The 25439-nt window shown below is 41.1% G+C and overlaps 1 protein-coding gene across 7 annotated transcripts in view; it reads left to right on the plus strand.

The window, feature by feature from the left end:
• The window catches only part of ATG7 (autophagy related 7), a 277811-nt gene that overhangs the window by 46053 nt on the left and 206319 nt on the right, over window positions 1-25439 (plus strand). For 6 of the 7 annotated variants that reach the window (XM_010377280.2, XM_030927947.1, XM_030927958.1 and 3 more), the window contains 4 exons: window positions 14649-14737; window positions 16301-16422; window positions 23503-23593; window positions 24958-25102. In XM_010377280.2, the coding sequence (XP_010375582.1) occupies window positions 14649-14737; window positions 16301-16422; window positions 23503-23593; window positions 24958-25102 (447 nt within the window). Of the gene's footprint in view, window positions 1-13665; window positions 14095-14648; window positions 14738-16300; window positions 16423-23502; window positions 23594-24957; window positions 25103-25439 lie in introns of those variants that run through there. The other variant, XM_030927960.1, reaches the window with a different exon arrangement.

Raw genomic sequence — 25439 nt, forward strand, 5'->3', positions numbered from 1 at the left:
ATTTTGGCTTTTGCTGCCCTTGCTTTTGGTGTTTTAGACATGAAGTCCTTGCCCATGCCTATGTCCTGAATGGTACTACCTAGATTTTCTTCTAGGGTTTTTATGGTATTAGGTCTAACATTTAAGTCTCTAATCCATCTTGAATTAATCTTCGTATAAGGAGTAAGGAAAGGATCCAGTTTCAGCTTTCTACTTATGGCTAGCCAATTTTCCCAGCACCATTTATTAAATAGGGAATCCTTTCCCCATTTCTTGTTTCTCTCAGGTTTGTCAAAGATCAGATGGCTGTAGATGTGTGGTATTATTTCTGAGGACTCTGTTCTGTTCCATTGGTCTATACCTCTGTTTTGGTACCAGTACCATGCTGTTTTGGTGACTGTAGCCTTGTAGTATAGTTTGAAGTCAGGTAGCGTGACGCCTCCAGCTTTGTCCTTTTGACTTAGGATTATCTTGGCAATGCGGGCTCTTTTTTGGTTCCATATGAACTTTAAAACAGTTTTTTTCCAATTCTGTGAAGAAACTCATTGGTAGCTTGATGGGGATGGCATTGAATCTATAAATAACCTTGGGCAGTATGGCCATTTTCACGATATTGATTCTTCCTATCCATGAGCATGGTATGTTCTTCCATTTGTTTGTGTCCTCTTTTATTTCACTGAGCAGTGGTTTGTAGTTCTCCTTGAAGAGGTCCTTTACATCCCTTGTAAGCTGGATTCCTAGGTATTTTATTCTCTTTGAAGCAATTGTGAATGGAAGTTCATTCCTGATTTGGCTCTCTGCTTGTCTGTTACTGGTGTATAAGAATGCTTGTGATTTTTGCACATTAATTTTGTATCCTGAGACTTTGCTGAAGTTGCTTATCAGCTTAAGGAGATTTTGGGCTGAGACGATGGGGTTTTCTAAATATACAATCATGTCATCTGCAAACAGGGACAATTTGACTTCTTCTTTTCCTAACTGGATACCCTTGATTTCTTTCTCTTGCCTGATTGCCCTAGCCAGAACTTCCAACACTATGTTGAATAGGAGTGGTGAGAGAGGGCATCCCTGTCTTGTGCCAGTTTTCAAAGGGAATTTTTCCAGTTTTTGCCCATTCAGAATGATATTAGCTGTGGGTTTGTCATAAATAGCTCTTATTATTTTGAGGTACGTTCCATCAATACCGAATTTATTGAGCGTTTTTAGCATGAAGGGCTGTTGAATTTTGTCAAAAGCCTTTTCTGCATCTATTGAGATAATCATGTGGTTCTTGTCTTTGGTTCTGTTTATATGCTGGATTACGTTTATTGATTTGCGAATGTTGAACCAGCCTTGCATCCCAGGGATGAAGCCCACTTGATCATGGTGGATAAGCTTTTTGATGTGCTGCTGAATCCGGTTTGCCAGTATTTTATTGAGAATTTTTGCATCGATGTTCATCAGGGATATTGGTCTAAAATTCTCTTTTTTTGTTGTATCTCTGCCAGGCTTTGGTATCAGGATGATGTTGGCCTCATAAAATGAGTTAGGGAGGATTCCCTCTTTTTCTATTGATTGGAATAGTTTCAGAAGGAATGGTACCAGCTCCTCCTTGTACCTCTGGTAGAATTCAGCTGTGAATCCATCTGGTCCTGGACTTTTTTTGGTGGGTAGGCTATTAATTGTTGCCTCAATTTCAGAGACTGCGATTGGTCTATTCAGGGATTCACCTTCCTGGTTTAGTCTTGGGAGAGTGTAAGTGTCCAGGAAATTATCCATTTCTTCTAGATTTTCTAGTTGGTTTGCGTAGAGGCATTTATAGTATTCTCTGATGGTTGTTTGTGTTTCTGTGGGGTCAGTGGTGATATCCCCTTTATCATTTTTTATTGCATCTATTTGATTCCTCTCTCTTTTCTTCTTTATTAGTCTTGCTAGCAGTCTGTCAATTTTGTTGATCTTTTCAAAAAACCAACTCCTGGATTCATTGATTTTTTGGAGGGTTTTTTGTGTCTCTATCTCCTTCAGTTCTGCTCTGATCTTAGTTATTTCTTGCCTTCTGCTAGCTTTTGAATGTGTTTGCTCTTGCCTCTCTAGTTCTTTTAATTGTGATGTTAGAGTGTCAATTTTAGATCTTTCCAGCTTTCTCTTGTGGGCATTTAGTGCTATAAATTTCCCTCTACACACTGCTTTAAATGTGTCCCAGAGATTCTGGTATGTTGTATCTTTGTTCTCATTGGTTTCAAAGAACATCTTTATTTCTGCTTTCATTTCGTTATGTACCCAGTAGTCATTCAGGAGCAGGTTGTTCAGTTTCCATGTAGTTGAGCGGTTTTGATTGAGTTTCTTAGTCCTGAGTTCTAGTTTGATTGCACTGTGGTCTGAGAGACAGTTTGTTATAATTTCTGTTCTTGTACATTTGCTGAGGAGTGCTTTACTTCCAATTATGTGGTCAATTTTGGAATAAGTGCGATGTGGTGCTGAGAAGAATGCATATTCTGTTGATTTGGGGTGGAGAGTTCTATAGATGTCTATTAGGTCCACTTGGTGCAGAGATGAGTTCAATTCCTGGATATCCTTGTTAACTTTCTGTTTCGTTGATCTGTCTAATGTTGACAGTGGAGTGTTGAAGTCTCCCATTATTATTGTATGGGAGTCTAAGTCTCTTTGTAAGTCTCTAAGGACTTGCTTTATGAATCTGGGTGCTCCTGTATTGGGTGCATATATATTTAGGAGAGTTAGCTCTTCCTGTTGAATTGATCCCTTTACCATTATGTAATGGCCTTCTTTGTCTCTTTTGATCTTTGATAGTTTAAAGTCTGTTTTATCAGAGACTAGGATTGCAACCCCTGCTTTTTTTTGTTCTGCATTTGCTTGGTAGATCTTCCTCCATCCCTTTATTTTGAGCCTATGTGTGTCTCTGCATGTGAGATGGGTCTCCTGAATACAGCAGACTGATGGGTCTTGACTCTTTATCCAGTTTGTCAGTCTGTGTCTTTTAATTGGAGCATTTAGTCCATTAACATTTAAGGTTAATATTGTTATGTGTGAACTTGATCCTGTCATTATGATATTAACTGGTTGTTTTGCTCGTTAGTTGATGCAGTTTCTTCCTAGCCTCGATGGTCTTTACATTTTGGCATGTTTTTGCAATGGCTGGTACCGGTTGTTCCTTTCCATGTTTAGGGCTTCCTTCAGGGTCTCTTGTAAGGCAGGCCTGGTGGTGACAAAATCTCTAAGCATTTGCTTATCTGTAAAGGATTTTATTTCTCCTTCACTGATGAAACTGAGTTTGTCTGGATATGAAATTCTGGGTTTAAAATTCTTTTCTTTAAGAACGTTGAATATTGGCCCCCACTCTCTTCTGGCTTGTAGAGTTTCTGCCGAGAGATCTGCTGTTAGTCTGATGGGCTTCCCTTTGTGGGTAACCCGACCTTTCTCTCTGGCTGCCCTTAAGATTTTTTCCTTCATTTCAACTTTGGTGAATCTGGCAATTGTGTCTTGGAGTTGCTCTTCTGGAGGAGTATCTTTGTGGCATTCTCTGTATTTCCTGAATGTGAATGTTGGCCTGCCCTACTAGGTTGGGGAAGTTCTCCTGGATGATATCCTGAAGAGTGTTTTCCAACTTGGTTCCATTTTCCCCCTCACTTTCAGGCACCTCAATCAGACGTAGATTTGGTCTTTTTACATAATCCCATACTTCTTGCAGGCTTTGCTCATTTCTTTTTCTTCTTTTTTCTTTTGGTTTCTCTTCTCACTTCATTTCATTCATTTGATCCTCAATCGCTGATACTCTTTCTTCCAGTTGATCGAGTCGGTTACTGAAGCTTGTGCATTTGTCATGTATTTCTCGTGTCATGGTTTTCATCTCTGTCATTTCGTTTATGATCTTCTCTGCATTAATTAGTCTAGCTGTCAATTCTTCCACTCTTTTTTCTTCAAGATTTTTAGTTTCTTTGTGCTGGGTACGTAATTCCTCCTTTAGCTCTGAGAAGTTTGATGGACTGAAGCCTTCTTCTCTCATCTCGTCAAAGTCATTCCCTGACCAGCTTTGATCCGTTGCTGGCGATGGGCTGCGCTCCTTTGCAGGGGGAGATGTGCTCTTATTTTTTGAATTTCCAGCTTTTCTGCCCTGCTTCTTCCCCATCTTTGTGGTTTTATCTGTCTCTGGTCTTTGATGATGGTGACGTACTGATGGGGTTTTGGTATAGGTGTCCTTCCTGTTTGATAGTTTTCCTTCTGACAGTCAGAAGGACTGTCTGTTGGTCTGTTGGAGATTGCTTGAGGTCCACTCCAGACCCTGTTTGCCTGGGTATCAGCAGCAGAGGTTGCAGAAGATAGAATATTGCTGAACAGCGAGTGTACCTGTCTGATTCTTCCTTTGGAAGTTTCCTCTCAGGGGTGTACTCCACCCTGTGAGGTGTGGGGTGTCAGACTGCCCCTAGTGGGGGATGTCTCCCAGCTAGGCTACTCAGGGGTCAGGGACCCACCTGAGCAGGCAGTCTGTCTGTTCTCAGATCTCAACCTCCGCGTTGGGAGATCCACGGCTCTCCCCAAAGCTGTCAGACAGAGTCGTTCGCGTCTGCACCGGCCCCCGCTGCTTCCGCTGTTGGTCTTCAGCTGTGCGCTGTCCCCAGAGGTGGAGACTACAGAGACAGGCAGGCTTCCCTGAGCTGCTGTGAGCTCCACCCAGTTCGAGCTTCCCAGCGGCTTTGTTTACCTACTTAAGCCTCAGCAATGGCGGGCGCCCCTCCCCCAGCCTCGCTGCTGCCTTGCGGATAGATCGCTGCAGACTGCTGTGTTAGCAGTGAGGGAGGCTCCGTGGGCGTGGGACCCTCCCGGCCAGGTGTGGGATATATTCTCCTGGTGTGCCTGTTTGCTTAAAGCGCAGTATTGGGGTGGGAGTTACCCGATTTTCCAGGTGTTGTGTGTCTCAGTTCCCCTGGCTAGGAAAACGGATTCCCTTCCCCCTTGCGCTTCCAGGTGAGGCGATACCTCGCCCTGCTTCAGCTCTCGCTGGTCAGGCTGCAGCAGCTGACCAGCACCGATTGTCCGGCACTCCCTAGTGAGATGACCCCAGTACCTCAGTTGAAAATGCAGAAATCACCGGTCTTCTGTGTCGCTCGCGCTGGGAGTTGGAGACTGGAGCTGTTCCTATTTGGCCATCTTGCTCCGCCCTCAGTTTTCATTTTCAAAGGAAAATTTTCTTTGGATTAACCCCAGTTTCTAGCTATTCCATAAAAATGGAGTTTTAAGGTCTGGAGTCACACAGCCCACTCTGCCTTTACCAAAGGAAGGCACAAGAGAAGTCCCTCCTGAGACTGGCAGGGTTGCCAGTTCAGCAGCCCCTGGGACATCCAAGAAAGTTATACCAGTTCACTAATGGTACGATCTTTAAATGAAAGCTCAAAAGCAAATGTGACTGCGATTGGTTTCATCTCACTTCTTGGGTGATGTATAGTTCTTACTGTGATTGCTTAGTGCTCTAGTTCTTTGTCACTTACAGTTTAAAAATACCTGTTATAACCCAATATATGTCTTTGTGCACACATACACACATATAACAAACGACTTTTACAAAATAATGCTTTCCTTTATTCTGTTTTATCTTTTTGAAAAATTCTAGTTGTGACCCAGTAAATTATTTAAGAATCGCAAATAGCTCACCACCTGCAGTTTGAAAAATGCTTTGTGATCATTTTATGACCATTTTGGGAATACTGGCAAATAAATGAAGTATACTAGGTGAGGTTCCATTCATTAGTTTTATTTCCAGCTGTATCTCTCTGTTTTTAAAATGTCACAAAGGTTTTCAGCTATTATTTTACGTTTTCAGGTTTTTTTAATGTACAGACTTTTTGTATACTTCTTCTAATCCTGTATATTTTTTAAAACTAAGATTGTACGGTATTTTGTTTTATTGTAGCATTTTAGCATAATAGTGTTATATTCATCAACATCCTTTTGAATGGATGTATGATAGTATTTTTGCCAAGGTTTTGACTTTTAGATTTCTCATAATTTCTTCACTATTGGGACTGCTTTTTGCATCAAATTTTTCCTCTCTCTTTTTCTTCTCCTTATCCCCCGTATTTTTAATTATTTCCATAGAAAAGATGTCTAGATGTAGAATTACTGCGTTACAGAGTTTGAGGCTGGGCGTGGTGGCTCACGCCTGTAATCCCAGCACTCTGGGGGACCGAGGTAAGAGGGTTGCTTGAGACCAGGAGTTCAAGACCAGCATGGGCAACATAGCAGGACTCTGTCTCTACAAAAAAATTTAAAAATTAGCTAGGTGTGGTGGCACACACTTGTAGTCCAAGATACTCTGAAGGCTGAGGCAGGAGGATTCCTTGAACCCAGGAATTTGAGTCTGCAGTGAACTGTGATCGTGCCACTGCACTCTATCCGGGCAACAGAATGAAACTGTCAAGAAAAAAAAATTCGAACATTTTAAGGTTTATAATCAGCGGTGTGCTGATAAATGTTTAACAACCAGCTCTTGTGAGGCGGGAAGAGTCCTGATTTTATAGTGTTTTCTTACTTGTGTGGTATCAGTACTCCCACCATGGCCAATTTCAAGCTACCAGTGTGAAGTCCTGGAATGCCGAGTTGGGGAGAGACATTAACAGTTGGCTCCCAGAAGCCTGTCTGGGCCAACTCCAACACACCACTGCTTATGATAAATGTTTCCTCAAGACCCTGCCAGCTTCCCTCCTACCAGCTGTGTACCCTTACCAGGATCAGATGTTATAGTATTATACACATGTGTTAGGTTGAAATTGGGCCTTAAGTTCTTCTCTCAATGAAATGTGGATTCCACAGTCACACTATATTGCTACAACAGATCATCATCTTTCAGGCCAGTTCTTATGATTACGTTAAAAATAGCTCATGACATTGTCCCATTGCCAATCTTTTGGGAAAGGTTGCTTGACTCTTCTACTTCATTCAGAACAGTTATTGAAGATTGAATATTTGGGAAATGTTGTGTAATTTCAACAACATTAGCCTTTAATTCTAGGGCTTTAAAATCTGTGGACAAGAGCAATAGCCAAGGAGCAACAATTTGTATGCTATTAGTTGGGCTCTTTCTTCACTTAGTGATCTCTCCGCATTTTGGCAGCTGTCTGTGACTTTGAAGTGCATTAGGTATTTCAATTCTTCCCCCATACTTTAAAAATGTGTAATCTCCTTTGTGCATTTCCTGTTATATCAAGTGTTTGAGTTATAAAGACAGCCATTTGTTAGATTAGCATGTTTTATGGGATCATTGTGGAAAATGTTCTTACTGGAGACAAGCAAGTTGGCAATTTTGCCCTCTTTCTCACAGTGTGCTTTTTCGGCAAATTGCTTGGCAGACTGATCATGACTGAATCATTTCAATGAATTATTTGCTCTCAGCCAAGTAGAAAGGAACATTTATTTCATAAAGTTTCTAAACAAAGTTTTTCTTCAGTTATGTTGTGCTTCTTTCTGCTGATTTGTATTACAAAAGGAAGTGATTTGCCCAAGTTCGCACAATTAATTTGTGGCAAAGCCAGTTCTAAAACCAGAACTCCTAGTCAGTGATTATTTATGAAAAACTTTTTTAAAAAAAATTCTGTTTAACCGTAGCATAAACTGGCTTACCTAGCATTGTGCCAACTAATCATTCCTCCAATGATTAAAATAGATTGAGTTGATTCTTAAAGCACTTGAAGATTTGGAGTCACTTTTGAATCATCAAAGAAAGATTAAATGATGTTCAGCATAGTGTTAAATGGATTTTGTCATTTTCCTATTCGATGCCTGCCTTCTGCACTTATGCCTCATATAGGTAGGAAAGTTACCTTAAAGTATTTTCAAGCTGACCTGCTTTTATGGGTAAGTGGTAGATTTTTCTCCTTAACAGATCATTCCTGCTCTCTATAGCCCATGTTAGGTCAGGTTGCTCTAAGAAACTTATTTGTAGTCTTTTATGCTCAAAAAAAGATATTTTTTCACTATTCTACCCCATTGCTTTGCCTTAGGGTAAGAAATATGCTTATTCTTTGAAATTAGGCATCCACGTGTAGCATCTAACATAATATTCTAATTTATATAATTTAGATATCATTTAGTCCCAACTCTACATTTGCACGTGATAAAACCCAGACCCCAAGAATATTTGATAGACCAGAACTTATCCCTTTCTTTTCTTTGCTAATTAAGAAAAGATAACCTTGAAACTGAAGATAGCTAACTATGTACAGTCACATGCCACATGATGTTTCGGTCAACAATCACCACATATTCAGCAGTGGTTCCATAAGATTGTAATAATGTATTTTTACTATACCTTCTCTGTGTTTAGATTTGTTCAGATACACAAATACCATTGTGTTACAGTTACCTACAGTATTCAGTATGGTCACATGCTCTCCAGGTTTCTAGCCTAGGAACAACAAGCTATACCAGGTAGCCCAGGTGTGGTGTAGTAGGCTATACAATCTAGGTTTGTGTAAGAACACCCTGTGATGTTGGTATGACGGTGAAATTGCCTAATAATGCATTTCTCAGAATGCATCCCCATCATTAAGCAATGGCTGTCGTGGTGATGGATTGGATTGAACAAAGAGGTCAATGAAGTTACTGCAAGGGAGTGTATTTATGTTGTTTTTGTAGTTACCATTTGTTGAGTGCTGGCCTCATTCTCAGTTTCTGTGCTAAGTACTGTTAAAAATTATCCTATAGGCCAGGTGTGGTGACTCATGCATGTAATCACAGCACTTTGGGAGGCCGAGGTGGGTAGATCACCTGAGGTCTGGAGTTCGTGACCAGCCTGACCAACATGATGAAATCCCATCTCTACTAAAAATACAAAATTAGCCAGGCATGGTGGCATGTGCCTATAATCCCAGCTACTCGGGAGGCTGAGACAGGAGAATTGCTTGAACCCAGGAGGCAGAGGTTACGGTGAGCTGAGATGGTGCCATTGCATTCCAGCCTGGGCAACAGGAGCAAAACTCCATCTCAAAAAAAAAAAAAAAAATTATCCTATAGTTGAGAAAATTAAGGCATAGAGAAGTAAAGTAAATTGCTCAAGGTTACACAAGAGCAAGTGATCCAGAATGTTTGATTAAGGGCCCAGGTTTATGAAGTCATTTGAAAATTGCAACTCATTGTCTCTGTAGGAATGGCATTTTCTATATTGATACTGCCTAGATTCTTCCTAAGTAACCCATTTAATAGCCTTTGTGTGTTTTTTTGTTGTTTTTCCTTTGCTGGTTTGAATAGCCTTTAGATACTCTGTCAGATTGAGCTTTGATATAGTCTGTGTTGTTTTGTGACCTATAGGATATTTTCTTCTTAAACATTCTCTAAAGTTCTATGATTTTGGAGCCCGAAGAAATCTTTTGAGATGAAAGGTTCAATCCCCCCATCTTGCAGGAGAGGAAGGAACTTCCCCCAGTGTCTTAGAATCAGTTAGCTGCAGAATTAAAACACATACCTGCTGACTGTTCAGCAAGTGCGTTTTTCACTACGTCAGGCCATTTTCTAATTCTAAGCTGTTTCAGTGTTTTGGAAGTAGAAATGCTAGTTTCTCCCTTCTCCCCCTTTTTACACTGGATGGAGTTGTAAATGCTTTTCCTTTCTTCCTTTTTCTTTCTTTCTTTTTTTTTTTTTCTGGGACGGAGTCTCGCTGTTTCGCCCAGGCTGGAGTGCAGTGGCGAGATCTTGGCTTACTGCAACCTCCACCTCCCGGGTTCATGCCATTCTCCTGCCTCAGCCTCCCAAGTAGCTGGGACTACAGGCGCCCACCACCATGCCCAACTAATTTTTTTGTATTTTTAGTAGAGACAGGATTTTACCGTGTTAGCCAGGATGGTCTCGATCTCCTGACCTCGTGGTCTGCCCACCTTGGCCTCCCAAAGTGCTGGGATTACAGGCGTGAGCCACTGCGCCTGGCCTAGAGTTGTAAATGCTTTTTATGAATAAAAGCAATGTGAAATTGATGCAATGATTGCTAAATAAATGTAGTTTGTCTGGCAGATGCTATCTGTCATAATTGGCAGAGGGGAACAAAATAAAAAGATGTCCCTGATGGAAGAGTAGCAGGTGGGGTGGCCACATGAACCAGAAGAGCTCAAGGAAGACAATTTCTTAATTTGGTGGAAGCCCTAGACTGGAAATCTTGTTCTCAGAGTTCTCTCGCTTCTCATTGGAAGCCCTCTTTTTTTTTTTTTTTTTTCATCTTACTTTCACATTCTCACCTAGGAGAATCCCAGGGTTAAAATGCCATGAGACCCTGTATTGTTGAGAGAGGAAAGAAGGAAGGAAAAGGAACTTGCTGAGATGCTGCATCACAGTTTTGTATAGAAGCTTCAGGTCTGTGTCACTCAGGCATCACTTTTCCCCCTCTAGCTGCCTCCCAGGATCCCTGCTCAAGATCTTTGCAGAGGGGGAGTCCATGTATTCAAGCCTGGAGAAATTTACTAGTCTGTCATCTATTCAATAGATACTTGCTGACTATCAGGCACTGTGCTTAGGTAACTCGTGATGGAAAGATGAATACACTGCTCCTGCCTTCACAGAGAGTTCTAAACCAGCAAGACATCAAACATAAAATGCATCCTGTGTTTTCTTTATTCTAAAATGCTTGTTTCTCCATATTTTAATTTTTCTAAAGTCAGGAATTTCTTACAATTGTGTGTATTTATGCAGTGAACCCTCTTTTAAGGAAATACTAATTTTCTTCTTTTGACTCTAGACAGCTAGTGCTAAGATGATAGTGTACATAAGAATCACATGCAGTAGTCACGGGACATGCAGGTATTGGTGGTAACTAGAGAGGTCTGGGATCAGATTGAGTGTGTGTATGTGTGTGGGTAGGGTGTTGTGCAAGTTCATCAAGCTTCTAGGCAATTCTGATGCAGGTGGTCTGTGCCAGACCATACTTTGAGAAACTGCTGCAAACAATCAAGAAGTTTGTAACCTGCACATTAGAATCATCTGAGGATCTTTTCAAATAACCAGTACTCAAGCCAAACTCCAGATCAATTAAACCAGAACCTCTGGAGGTGGGACACAGGCAGCAGTATTTTTGGTAGCTCCCCAGGTGATACCCAAGCATCTTCAAGTGTGAGACCCATGGCTATTAGAAGGTTGAGGAAGAACAGTGCTTCTGAAACTCCCCTGGGTTTATTAATCACCTGGGTTCTTATTAAAATGCAAACTCTGATTCAGCAGGTCTGGAGTGGAGACCTGAGATTCTGCTTTTCTGAAGCCTCCCAGGGAAGGCTGATGCATGCATGCTGCTGGGGCATGGACCACATTTTGAGGAGCATGGGAAGATGTAGAGCCAGTTCAGAGTTTTCAAGATAATGACAGTTCAGAGATGTTTTCTTTTGTCTGTAAGAGCACCCTCTCTAATATGCCCTAAATTCGAGTCCATGGAGTGGACCACCTGCACCAGAATTATTCAGGAGCCTGGTACAGATAAAGATACAGATTGCTGGGCTCACCACTGGAGATTCTGAGTCTATCACCAATAATAATATTAGTAGCACTATGTATGTGCTGGACTTTTCATATTTAGTATCAGCTCATTTAATCCTCACTGCAGCTCTATGAAATAAGTAATATATTATTTCCTCCATGATTAAACTGTGGCTTGGAGAGTTGAGTACTTTTCCCTAGGCCTCATTTAGTAAGAGACTACTCAGTGTAGTAAGCTCTATTTTTACTAGATGCTGTAAACCTTAGATGCTGAAACCTTATCTCTGTAGAAAAGGAAATCTCAAATAAAGATATTTCCTGAAAGGATGACCAAAGCTATGAACATGTTTGTATTAAATATGAATCTGTCTATTTGCGTTTAAGAAATGAACATGCATTTAGACAAAAAATGCTTCAATTTTAGGAATAAGAAAATTGTATATAACAGAAAAGGTAGCAAATATTTTAAAGAGTGTCTTTGAAATAATACAGTAATTATATGATAAGACCATAGTAAAATTCATTTTTGGAGATTGAGCAGATTAAGATTACTTAATTTTCCTTCAAAAGGAAATAGAAAAAAGTTTGGGACATCAATACAATGGAATGCCATTCAGCCATGACTCACAATGGTTGTAGAACATTTACTGGCATGGAAGACAGTTCACAATACAATAAGAGATATAAAACAATATTTAGGCCAGGCGCAGTGACTCATGCCTGTAATCCCAGCACTTTGGGAGGATAAAGCCAGTGGATCACTTGAGACCAGGAGTTTGAGACCAACCTAGCCAACATGGCGTAACCCCATCTCTATTGAAAAAATACAAAAAATTAGTGGGGCATGGTAGCACACGCCTGTCTGTAGTCCCAGGAACTAGAGAGGCTGAGGCACTAGAACTGCTTGAATCCCTTGAGGTGGAGGTTGCAGTGAACCGAGATCATGCCGCTGCACTCCAGCCTGGGTATAGAGTGAGACTCTGTCTCAAAACAACAACAACAAAGGCAGTATTTACAGCATCATCCCATGTTTGTTTCAAAGTCCTAGTAATTAAAATATATTTATGCAAAGAATAAGTTTATGGGCAATTATATACCAAGATATTAATAGTTCTCTCAGGATAGTGGGGTTATAGATATTCTTCTGAATATTAGTTAAGCTCCTACTTTGTGGCTGATACTATACCAAGCATTGTGGGAAATAAAAGGGAGTATTTAGGGTGATTCCATCCTTATAGAACTACCTGGATCTAGATTTAACAAAAACGTGTCAGCCGTGTTTTCATTTAACCCATGCTATGCTTATGAAGGAAACTTATGGGTCAATTTATGGTTCTCTGCCAGCAGTTTCTCTCCCTCACCCCTACTCACTCTACATCCTTCCTTTCTTTCTACTACCCATTTATCCATCCATCTACTTTGTTATCATTCAAAAACATTTACCGAGTGTCTGCTCTGTATTTATGAACTGATCATGGAGAGATGAAAAAGATACTCTCTGCTCTCCAGATGCTCTTTGTCTTCCTTTTCTTAAAATAAACTTTATTTTGGGATAATTTTAGATTTACAGAAGATAGTGGCAAAGACAGTACAGAGAATTACCATATACCTTCACCCGGTTTCAGTTTTCTCTAATGTTGTCACATTAGATCACCACGTTTCATTAGTCAAAACTAAGAAGCCAGAATTTTTACATTACTATTAACTCAACTCTAGACATTTCCAGTTTCACCAGTTTTTTCCTATAATACCCTCTTTCTGTTTAGGATCCAGTCCAGGACACCACATTGCAATTCGTTGTCATGTCTCCTCCTTAGTTTCCTGTGATCTGTAATTGTTTCTCAGGCTTTCTTTGATTTTTTGATGACCTTGACATTTTTGAGGAGTACTGATTAGTTATTTTTATAGAATGTCCCTTGATTTGCGTTTGTCTGATGTTTTCTTGTGATTAGACTGGGGTTATGGGTTTTTGGAAAGAATACCACAGAGTGAAGTACTGTTATCACCTGATATCCACGTGACATCCTTGGTAATGTTAAATTGATTACTTGGTTAAGGTCATATTTGCCAGGTTTCTCCACTGTAAAGTTACTATTTTTTTCTTTGGAAGTAAATCACTAATTCCAGCTACCTTTAAGGAGGGGAAGGGTTAAATTTTGCTTCTGAAGAGGGCAGTATTTGCATATATTGTTTGGAAATTTTCTTTAAGGAAGACTTGTTCCTTCACATTTATTCCATTCTTTATTTATATCAGTGTGGACTCATAGATACTTATTTTATACTTTGGGTTATACTTCAACATCATATTATTTATATTGTTGCACAAATGGTGCCAGCCTTGGCCATTGCGAACTCTTTCAGTTGGTGCCTGTATCCCCTTGGCATGCCCCAATTCATTTGTTTTTTGAGTACCTCCTTTCCTGGTATTATAAGATGCTCCAAGCTTCTCTTGTATTTTCCCTGCCCGAGCCCTAGAATTAACCATGTGTCCAAGGAGCCCTGATTTCTTCTCTTGGAGAATGGTATTTAGAAGTCAGTATCTGGGTGCTGGATGCTCATTGTCTTGGAAAGGAAGGAGACAGAAAAATGAAAAATGTTATATACAAAGTTCAAAGAGCTATGGAAGCAGCAAGGACAGATCAACTACTTCTGCCAGGAGAAGACTTCACTGAAGAAATGGTATTTTAAATTGAGTAGAGTTTTCCAGATGAAGATCAGGATTGGAGTGGGATGGGAAAGGGGAGGGAGGAAATATATGTTAGCAAAATCAAGGGTAACTGGCTGGCTGTTTAACTTGATCTGATTGTAGACTTACATTAGTAGTGGTCCTTCTTTGATTTTCTCATTGCATAAAAATGAGTCAGTTTCACAGATTATATTTCTTTGTTTACAAGAGGATTTTCTCTGCAAGTCCTCTTGACTGTCCTCCTTCATTCTCCATCTTCCTTCCAGTCTTTTTTCCTTCTAAATGTATTTAACTCCTACTTTCTGCCAGGCCCAGTGCAAGGCACAGGGGTGCAGACAAGAATTTGATAACCCCTGCCATCAAGAAGTTCTATAGTCCAGTGTGAGATCCTGTGGCTTTCTTCTCCTCCCCTTAGCCCTTTACCAGATGTCTTATTTTTAAGGCTTTGCAGAAAGCATAAAAAAAGCAAAGAGGAAGTATGAACAACGTCTGTATTGTGAAGCTGAGATGATACTTGACTCACTCAGAAAGTCTTTTTTGTTCACAGATAACAATTGGTGTATATGATCCCTGTAACTTAGCCCAGTACCCTGGATGGCCTTTGAGGAATTTTTTGGTCCTAGCAGCCCACAGATGGTATTTACAAGAGTGTGTGTTTGTCTGTCTGTCTGCCTTTGTCAGTATGTGTTTTACAATGTGTCTGTTTCTATTTGTATCTCTGTTTTCCTAAATGCTTTTTTTTTTTTTTTCATTTTGAGCATGGAAACCAGGTAATCAATAAATCAGTCATAACCCAATTTCCATACTAGTGAACTTTAAGCAGGTCTGTTAGGGACCTGCATACTCTGATCATTCTATGCTAAAGATGTTTTAGCGTATGGTAGAGTTGGTAGCCAGAGGTCCTGACACAAATTCTGTAGCCCTCCCTTCTAGCTGTCTGGGTTTCTTTCAGATAGGATTTTCCTACTGCTGTCATTCTCCATTTTTCTTAACCCTAAAACAGTTAAAACAGAGGATATCTTAAAAGCCAATATATATTTGAAAAGATACCCAACATCATGTCATTAAGGAAATAAAAATTAAAACCATAATGAGATGCTACTACATATCCACCAAAAGTATTTAACAAAAACGTCCATACCAAGTGTTGTCGAAGATGTGGAGCAAATATGGCTGGAAAAATGTTGGGCGGTATCTATCAAAATTAAAAATATCTATAGCTCAGCAGTGTTACTCTCAAGTATATTACTCACTGAAATACATACATAGATAGAAGCAAAACACATATATAAGAATGTTTACAGAAGCATTATTCTCAATAACTAAAAACTGGGAATAGTCCACACGTTCTTCAATAATGAAATGAATAATAAATTTTAGTATATCCCTTATGATGAAATGCCATATTACAATGAATCTGAGTGAACTATTAATACAGAAATCAACATGGATACATTTTAAAAACATAATATTAAGTGAAATAAGTTGGACCTAAAATAATACATACTCTATGATTCCATTTATGTAAAGTTAAAATAGGCAAAACCAATATATGGACTTAGAGTAGTTGTTACTTTTGAAGACAGTGGTTAATGACTGAGAGAAGGCGTGAGACAGCCTTCTTTATACTTGGGATTTGTGTAATGTGTCTGCTTTACTTAAATAAAAATGTTTATTTAATAAATGAAGATAAATAAATTATAGATTGTGCTCTGAGGGAGACAATCCACAATTATCCAGGTGATAAGTCTACACAGTGCAAATGGGCTTCCTAACTACTGACTGAGGTGCTACTGCTTAATATGGAAGTTCAGATGGGGAGAGCGGAGGGAACCAAAAGAACCCATGTCTTAAGAGTTTTTTTCAAAAAGTCTTGTGAGTTTTTTTCAAAAGTCTTTTTCCCTTGCATTTAAAAGATTTATTTGTCAGAATTATTTATGTGCAATATGACTGTAATATAAAATTCACCTAGAAAGAAATCACAGCCAATTCACTGTTCAGCCTCTAAACACTTGGACAGAGGAGCCATATATGAATATGTTCAAAAGAGTTAAGGCCATCTCCTGTGGGTATCAGAGAGGCACAATTACAATGCATTGAATTCTCTCCAACTGGTTTGCTGAATCTCTTATGTGAGCGTTTTCTTTTCCTTCCTTTAAAAAAAATAATAAATAAATAAAAATCCGGGCATGACAACAGGAGTAGCAGTTTCCAGTCTGTTGAAGTTCTTTGCTTCCGTGACCGTACCATGCAGGGGGCGCGAGACATTGCCCACAGCATCATCTTCGAAGTGAAGCTTCCAGAAATGGCATTTAGCCCAGGTAATTTGCCGGTCTTTGAAAATGCATATAATTATCATTTATCAGAAACGGAACCAGGTTTACTTTCTTTTCATCCCTTCACAATGGCAGAAGAAAGGAAGAGAAAAGTACAACTTGTACCTCTTTGCCAATGCAGACATCTACTTCGAACAGAGGGCACACTCTGCTATTCAGACTGGAACAAAGGCAAAGATTGTGACCAGGAAATTTTCTCTAGGCAGTTTTTTCAGTATTCAGAATTTGTTCCCCTCTGCTCCCCCTGTTTTCAATTTTACTTTTGTTTAACACGAAATCTTTATTCCTGTCCATTCTTAAAGGAAGGATGAAGTGTTAATGCACTCAAATATTTGTTTGTTCTATACTTTAAAGTTGTATGTGATCCTGTTCTCTATATAGTAAACCAGTCAGCAAAAATGCCATTTCTCCTTCCACATTTAATATCTTCATTTGATCCTTATGTGACTACTATCAGCTTTTATCCCCATTTTCTAAATTCAGAAACTTAGACTGAGAGACATTTTATCTATAGAGAGATATATGTGTGTGTGTGTATATATACACATATATATTTTTTTACATATGTCACAGAGATGGAATACATACTCAAGTTTGAGTAAAATAAGGATATAATGCCCAGCTCTGGAAATATTTCTTATCAGGAATCCATGTCCTGTGTCAAAGAGCACAATGTCTGGCACATAGTAGGTGCTTAATAAATGTTATGTAAATTTCCTAGCTCGCAGAAAGCCCAGCACTTTTATGCTTCTTGCCAGAATAGTTCCTCATCTCTTCGTGATTTGTATGCTTTTGAGAGCACTTTCACAACATATATTATTATTTTTGAGGCAGAGTCTAACTTTGTCACCCAGGCTGGAGTGCAGTGGCATGATCTCGACTCACTGCAACTTCCACGTCCCAGGTTCAAGTGATTCTCCTGCCTTGACCTCCCAAGAAGCTGGGATTACAGGAGCCTGCCACCACGCCCAGCTAATTTTTGTATTTTTAGTAGAGACAGGTTTCACCATGTTGGTCAGACCGGTCTTGAACTCCTAACCTCAAGTGATCCACCCACCTTGGCCTCCCAAAGTGCTGGGATTACAGGTGTGAGTCACCGAGCCTGGCCTCACATATATTATTTAACTTCTTGTTCCTCACACCATCCTGATGGTGCCAAGGCACATTTCTTTCCTTATGCCATAGATATGCCTTAAAATGTGTGTGTGTGATGGGGGAGGTGGTGTCAAAATCTCTTTCAAGGCTGGGCGTGGTGGTTCATGCCTGTAATCCCAGCACTTTGGGAGGCTGAGGCAGGTGGATCATCTGAGGTTAGGAGTTCGAGATTGGCCTGACCAACAAGGCGAAACCCCGTCTCTACTAAAAATACAAAAATGAGCCAGGTGTGGTGGCGGGCGTCTGTAATCCCAGCTACTCAGGAGGCTGAGGCGGGAGAATCACTTGAACCTGGGAGGTGGAGGTGTAGTGAGCCTATTGCGCTGCTGTTCTGTAGCCTGGGTGACAGAGCAAGACTCTGTCTCAAAAAAAAAAAAAATCTCTTCTGAGATATCTTTTCTAGAGTGCTAAAGTCAAAAGAATTCAGGACTGGCCCACATGACATTTTTTCAGCAATTCTGTGCTCTAACATGGATGTCTTTACAGACTTCTCTGAAAGATTGACAGAGTACTTCCGTTTGATCAAAGGACGATGCTGCTTTTCAGTTTAGAGCCTTTGCCTTTCTGCTCTTTAGATATTTGCATTGGATGTAGCACCCTCTTCTGGCAAATTATAAAATAGCTCATGTGTAATGTTAATTTACATGCTGTACCTCTGTTTTATTAAACCACACTTAAAGATAGTCTCAGGGGTATCCAATCTTTTGGCTTCCCTTGGCCACACTGGAAGAAGAATTGTCTTGGACCACAAATAAAATACACTAACACTAACAATAGCTGATGAGCAAAAAAAAAAAAAAAACAACAAAAAAATCTCATAATGTTTTAAGAAAGTTTATGAATTTGTGTTGGGCCACATTCAAAGCCATCCTGGGCCGTGGGTTGGATAAGCCTGGTCTTGGGGAACGAGGTGAGAGTTAACTAAAAAGTAATGTGGGTCTGGTCTGTGTGTCTGACAAGCTGCCAGGCACTTTCCATGAGGCAGTCACTTAATTCTGCCAACCACTCTGCGGAGAGGCAGTTTTCTTTCCACTTTTATGACAAAGTCACTGAGTTATTCTTACATCCTACTCTATGATAAGGCTCATGCTTGATGATGCTGACATTTTCTTTTCTTTTTTTGAGATGGAGTCTCGCCCTGTCACTTGAGGCTTGAGTGCAGGTTCGCTTGTTGGCCAGGCTCGAACCCCTGACCTCGTGATCTGCCAGCCTCAGCCTCCCGAAGTGCTGGGATTACACGAGTGAGCCACTATGCCCAGTCCCTTTTTTTTTTTTTTTTTTTGGAGACAGAGTCTCGCTCTATCGCCTAGACTGGAGTGCAGTGGCAGGATCTCAGCTCACTGCAACCTCTGCCTCCTGGGTTCAAGCAATTCTCCTGCCTTAGCCTCCTGAGTAGCTGGGACCGCAGGCGCATGCTGCCACACCTGGCTTTTTTTGTGTGTTTAGTTGAGACGGGGTTTCACCGTGTACCCAGGCTGGTCTTGAACTCCTGAGCTCAGGCAATCTGCCTGCCTCAGCCTCCCAGGGTGCTAGGGTTACAAGCGTGAGCCACCGTGCCCAGCTGATGCTGACATTTAAACCTAGGAACCACACCTTACATTTCCATCTGAAAAAGGTTTTCTGTCGTCCAATAATGCCTTTAACATATCTTCTTTATGCCTGATTTTTAATGTAGATTATTTAGCTTAGGAAAGGCAAATGAATTTCCTGTTTTTCATGTAAATTAATATGTTCCCTCTTAACTGTAAATAAATATGGTAAATACAGCTTTATAAAGAATTTTTCTATATCATAATGTAAACTGAAAATATAAGTATGGTTGTACTTTTCAGTACTTTTAAGACATCCCATAGTTGCCATGGTAATGGTATAAGGATTATTATTTTAAATTATTTTATTTTATTTTATTTTTTGAGATAGGGTCTCGACCTGTCACCCAGGCTGGAGTGCAGTGGCAAAATCATAGCTCACTGTAGCCTTGACCTCCCAGGCTCAAACCATCCCCCCAGCTTAGCCTTCTGAGTAGCTGGGACTACAGGCATGTTCTACCACACCTGACTAATTTTTGTATTTTTTGCAGAGACAGGGTTTCACTAGGTTGCCCAGGCTGGTCTTGAACTCCTGGGCTCAAGCAATCCTCTAACCTCAGCCACCCAAAGTGCTGGGACTATAGGTGTGAGCTACCTTGTGCAGTCGTGGAGTATTATTTTAAATATCCTATGTCTTCTTTTGCTTCCTCATGGTGTGTTACAGCTCTGGCACCTGGTGGAGGAAGATGGCAGACACTACTGAGGGTAGGGATTCCATCATCTTAACTCTGGTTTTTCCTGTGCTCCTCCTGCTTGTCACTATGGGAGACAGCACCCAATTTTTCCCTAAAAAATATTTTCTTGGCCAGTCGCGGTTGCTCACGCCTGTAATCCCAGCATTTTGGGAGGCCAAGGCAGGCGGATCATGAGGTCAAGATATCGAGACCATCCTGGCCAATGTGGTGAAACCCCGTCTCTACTAAAAATATAAAAATTAGCTAGGCCTGGTGGCGCGCACCTGTAGTCCCAGTTACTCAGGAGGCTGAGGCAGGAGAATTGCTTGAACTCGGGAGGCGGAGGTTTTAGTGAGCCAAGATAAGTGCCACTTTACTCCAGCCTGGCAAGAGAGCAAGACGCCGTCTCAAAAAACATATATATATGTTTATATATATTTTTATATGTATTATATATTTATCATTTAATTTGGTGTATGTCTTATAGGTACAGATTATATGGAGGCAGGTATGGTAAATCAAATACTATTGCCATATGTGGTATTTTTTTCATTATTAAGTTTAAGGAGCATCTGAGTTTCTTAGAAATGGCTATAGCCTTTATTATTATTATTATTATTTGAGAGATGAGGTCTTCTTATGTTGCCCAGGCTGGCCTTGAACTCCTGAGCCAAATCCTTCCTCCTGCAATCTTTCCTCCTGCCTTAGCCACCCAAGTAGCTGGGACTACAGACATGAGCCCAGCATCTATAACCTTTTGAGTATAGAGAACTTTTAATTGAAAGTATGTTTTATTTTTGTCTAATAATTTCTTATCTGTAACAAGAGAAAACCTAGGCTGGAGTTATGGATTACAGTACTAGACTATGATTCTGTAGTTCTTGTCAAGTTCCTGTGCTATGTATCAGGGACACATTAAAAAAGAAACAAAAAAAACTTATATTTTCCGTTCAGGGTATATGTGATTTGTTATATAGGTAAACTTGTTTCACAGGGGTTTGTTGTACCGATTATTTGATCACCCAGGTACTAATACCTAGTACCTAGTATTTTTTCTGATCCTCTCCCTCCTCCCACCCTTCACCCTCAAGTAGGCCCCAGTGTCTGTTGTTCCCCTTTGTGTCCATGAGTTCTCATCATTTAGCTCCTACTTATAACTAAGAACATGCAGTATTTGGTTTTCTGTTCCTGCACTAGTTTGCTAAGGATAATGGCCTCAACCTCCATCCATGTTCCTGCAAAAGACATGATCTCATTATTTTTTATGGCCGCATAGTATTTCATGGTGTATGTGTACCACATTTTCTTTATCCAGTCTGTCACCGATGGGCATTTAAACTGATTCCATGTCTTTGCTGTTGAGAGACACATTTTTAATTCAATCTAAGAATAGTAATAAAATCAAACAAAATATCAATTAGTAGCAGATGGGAACTGTTTCTTTTCCCCACAGAAAAACAATTCTGAAGTCTTAACCTCTTCATGAAACTCAAATCTGACTGGGTATGGTGGCTCATGCCTGTAATCCCAGCTGCTCCAGAGGCTGAAGCTGGAGGATCACTTGAGCCCAGGAGTTAAAGACCAGCTTCAGCAACAAAGCAAGACCCTGTCTCAAACAAGAAAACTCTATTATTTCAGTTTTAATTTTTCATGGCATTAAAAAATACCGCATTAGAGTGCCCAATTTAAAATGGGGAAGGATGTTTGCTTTCTGGCTTCTTGCTGTGAATGATACCCCCAGCCAAACTGGGGCCCAAGTAGCTTTCAAGGATAATTGGCCCTATGGTTTCTCATTGGTCATCCTATCCCAGAAACAAAAGATCGTGTAAAGGGAATCTCAATACCTTCTAGGTCCCATAATTATATTGGGCAATACTATTTTTTTTTTTAATGTCAAAAGCTAAAAAGTTTCCCAAGGAAAGGAAAATTGCGATCTTGAGAGAAATTCAGAAGTAGGAGAATGGACAAAGAAAACCAGTGTACAGGCCTGGTGTGGTGACTCATGCCTGTAATCCCAGCACTTTGGGAGGCTGAGGTGGGTGAATCGCGAAGTCAGGAGATCGAGATCATCCTGGCTAACACGGTGAAGCACCATCTCTACTAAAAATACAAAAAATTAGCCAGGTGTGGCGGTGGGCACCTGTAGTCCCAGCTACTCAGGAGGCTGAGGCAGGAGAATGGTGGAAACCTGGGAGGCGGAGCTTGCAATGAGCCAAAATCATGCCACTGCACTCCAGCCTGGGCGACAGAGCAAGACTCTGTCTCAAAAAAAAAAAAAAAGAAAAAGAAAAAACCAGCATACAATTAGAAACAAAATTAAAATTCCCCCTCCCAGTCCCATACATCTTAATTTCAAGTCAAGGAGTTTCTGTTCCTGCAGAGTCTGTTGCTTAAGGCAGACTGGAGGTGATGCTGGAAGTGTAGGCTGTGGCGGGGTGAATTTCTTGCTTAAGAGTTCAGGCTTTATTGTGAGCAGTGGGAATTCAATGAGAAAGGGGGAGCAGCATAGGTCCTGAGATGTAGGGAGCCCAAGAGGGTGGGTGGATCCACTAGCAAGATTTACAAGGCTGTGGTTCCACCAAGGCAAGCAGAGCTTTCATTAACATGAGAAGGATGCAGGCGTGTCCTACAAAGCAATTGAGATGTTTAAGAGAATTTTGCAACAGTAGAATAGAGCAATGTTTCCTTTGAGATTGTGATTGGTATACAGGGAAATGAAGGGAGATACGGAGAGCCATGTAAGTTTGGGAAACACAAAGCCAAATCAAATCTCGTGGGTTCTGTACTGCAGGTTTCTCAGAGCTTTTATCTCCCTCATGTGCCATGTGAATGGCCAGGTTTGGGTGGTATTGGGGGGCTGGAGATAGAAGATAGATATAAGTATAGAAACATTTCCCAAGTCTGTTTAGCTACAGGATCCTTATCCTCTGAGATTATTGAATAGGACACACTTTGGGAACTGCTAGAATTGGAATTAATTGGAGTTACAGAGGCTACCATAGCAGGGATTAAAAGGACAGCGGGGAAGGGAGAAGTCAGGGAAGGGAAAGTTCTGAATGGATAAAGATGAAGTTAAAGGAAAGGGCAGCTTAATCAAAGGACAGTCACCTTGGACTATGACCTGCTCACAGGTGCAGTGACAGAAAGGCTGAGCAGGGGGATATGGTAAGGATGAGCAATAGAAGCTACATACTGAATTTAAAGATTCAGATCCCAATAGGAACTTCAGTGAAGGTGTGCTGCAGTTACATTGGCTTGGCTTGCTTAGATAGAAGCCTCAGTGGGGTTATACTTACCCCAGATAAGACTGTCTTTTTTTTTCTTTTTCTTTTTTCAGCAATTTCCAGTAACAGTGAAAGTTGAGGCACCTTGGGCCAGAGTTGAGGACTATTTCAGAAGCTCCTGTACAGGAAGATTGCTTGGGTTTGATGGTCCCTAAACAAGACTTCCAGTAGTTGAGAAAGATGGGGAGGCAACTGTAGCAAGTCCAAAATTCAGGCCCTCAAGTCTCTTTTAGAAAGAAGCAAACCAAAAGCTTGTCAATGCATGGGCCATTATGAATGTCGATCCTTTTTATGCAAGGTCGCTGCTTGATCTGTTTTTATTCTTCCCTCCTTCATTAAGCTTTGTGTTTTATTTGCCTTAAGATTGTCCTAAAGCAGTTGGATGGGAAAAGAACCAGAAAGGAGGCATGGGACCAAGGATGGTGAACCTCAGTGAATGTATGGACCCTAAAAGGTAGATTTGGGAAGCTGTTTTCTCCAGTCAGGCTTTTTGTAACCAAGACACCAAGTTCTGTCAGGCCAACACAGCATTGTGTAATTCAGCCCAGGGGGTGCCAGTCACGCTGCCATGTGTTATCCTGCTCTTTAATTGAAGTTTGGTTGTGAGAATTAATATTAACAATGCATATCCTGAAGGGCAGACTGTTCATCTGTTCTAGACATTTTAAATTTTGTTCTTGTTTCAAGCTCATGCTCTCAGACCACCAGTGTACCTGTACTGTCTTTCAGTCCTTTATGCATTGTCCTCTGGCTTGGTCCTATTGGCCCACTTCTCCCTGTGCCCCAGACGGAGTCTTGCTCTGCACAGGCTGGAATACAAAGGCGTGATCTCTGCTCACTGCAAGCTCCGCCTCCTGGGTTCAAGCGATTCTTCTGCCTCAGCCTCCTGAGTAGCTGGGATTATAGGCACATGCCACCACACCCAGCTAATTTTTTGTATTTTATAGGGACAGGGTTTCACTGTGTTGCCCAGACTGATCTCGAACTCCTGACCTCGTGATCCACCTGCCTCGGCCTCCCCAAGTGCTGGGATTACAGGCATGAGCCACCACGCCCAGCCCTTATTGGCCCACTTTGAAGGATATTAGAAGAATTATTTCATGGAAACCACTATTGTATTTAAGGTCGAATCTGAGTGCACTCTTTTTGTTTGTTTGTTTGTTTGAGACAGCTTCGCTCCTGTTGCCCAGGCTGGAGTGCAATGGCATGATCTCGGCTCACTGCAACCTCCGCCTCCCGGGTTCAAGCGAATCTCCTGCCTCAGCCTCCTGAGTAGCTGGGATTACAGGCGCCTGCCACCACACCCAGCTAATTTTTGTGTTTTTGGTAGAGACAGGGTTTCACCATGTTGGCTAGGCTGGTCTCGAACTTTTGACCTCAGGTGATCCACCCGCTTCGGCCTCCCAAAGTGCTGAGATTACAGGGGTGAGCCACTGCCTGGCCTGAGTGCATTCTTTATTAAGGAGATATGAGAGAAATTTCTGTTTTCAGTACTAGGAAAAACTTTCCTCTTAATCAAATGGTGTGTTTTTATTCGTGGACACCATGATTCCTATAACTGGTCATGCTCTTCCCTTTTCACCTTAGCTGCTGGAACTCGGTATCAAATTTGTGGCCCCCTCATTGCAGAGGACTCCAATAGCATGCTGCTGGGTGGGAACCTTTCTCCTCCCTGCTTACCCTCCAGCTTCATTTTCTTTTTCATTTGATCCGAATTTCGTTATTATTTCTTATTTTCTCACATAGCCACTTGAAATCTTTCAGAACAAGATTATTGCACAAATGAGAGACTGAATAAGTAAATCTCTCCTTTTCTAGGTTAGCTGAGTCATCAGTGGATCTAAATCTCAAACTGATGTGTTGGAGATTGGTTCCTACTTTAGACTTGGACAAGGTTGTGTCTGTCAAATGTCTGCTGCTTGGAGCCGGCACCTTGGGTTGCAATGTAGCTAGGACGTTGATGGTAAGTAGGAGGTGGGGGGTGCAAATGGCACCTTTGAAATTGTAGCTTCTCTTCTTGTTTTACTCTTCATGATTGCCTTCCATCTCCCAGCTCTCCATCCCCTCCATCTCTCCCTCCCTTCCTTTTTCCTTTTCTTACCTGTTTTTTTTTTTTTTTGAGACGGAGTCTCACTCCGTCGCCCGGGCTGGAGTGCAGTGGCCAGATCTCAGCTCACTGCAAGCTCCGCCTCCCGGGTTCACACCATTCTCCTGCCTCAGCCTCCCGAGTAGCTGGGACTACAGGCGCCCGCCACCTCGCCCGGCTAGTTTTTTGTATTTTTTAGTAGAGACGGGGTTTC

Source organism: Rhinopithecus roxellana, chromosome 1 (assembly GCF_007565055.1).
Source record: "Rhinopithecus roxellana isolate Shanxi Qingling chromosome 1, ASM756505v1, whole genome shotgun sequence".
NCBI classification, from domain to species: Eukaryota; Metazoa; Chordata; class Mammalia; order Primates; family Cercopithecidae; genus Rhinopithecus; species Rhinopithecus roxellana.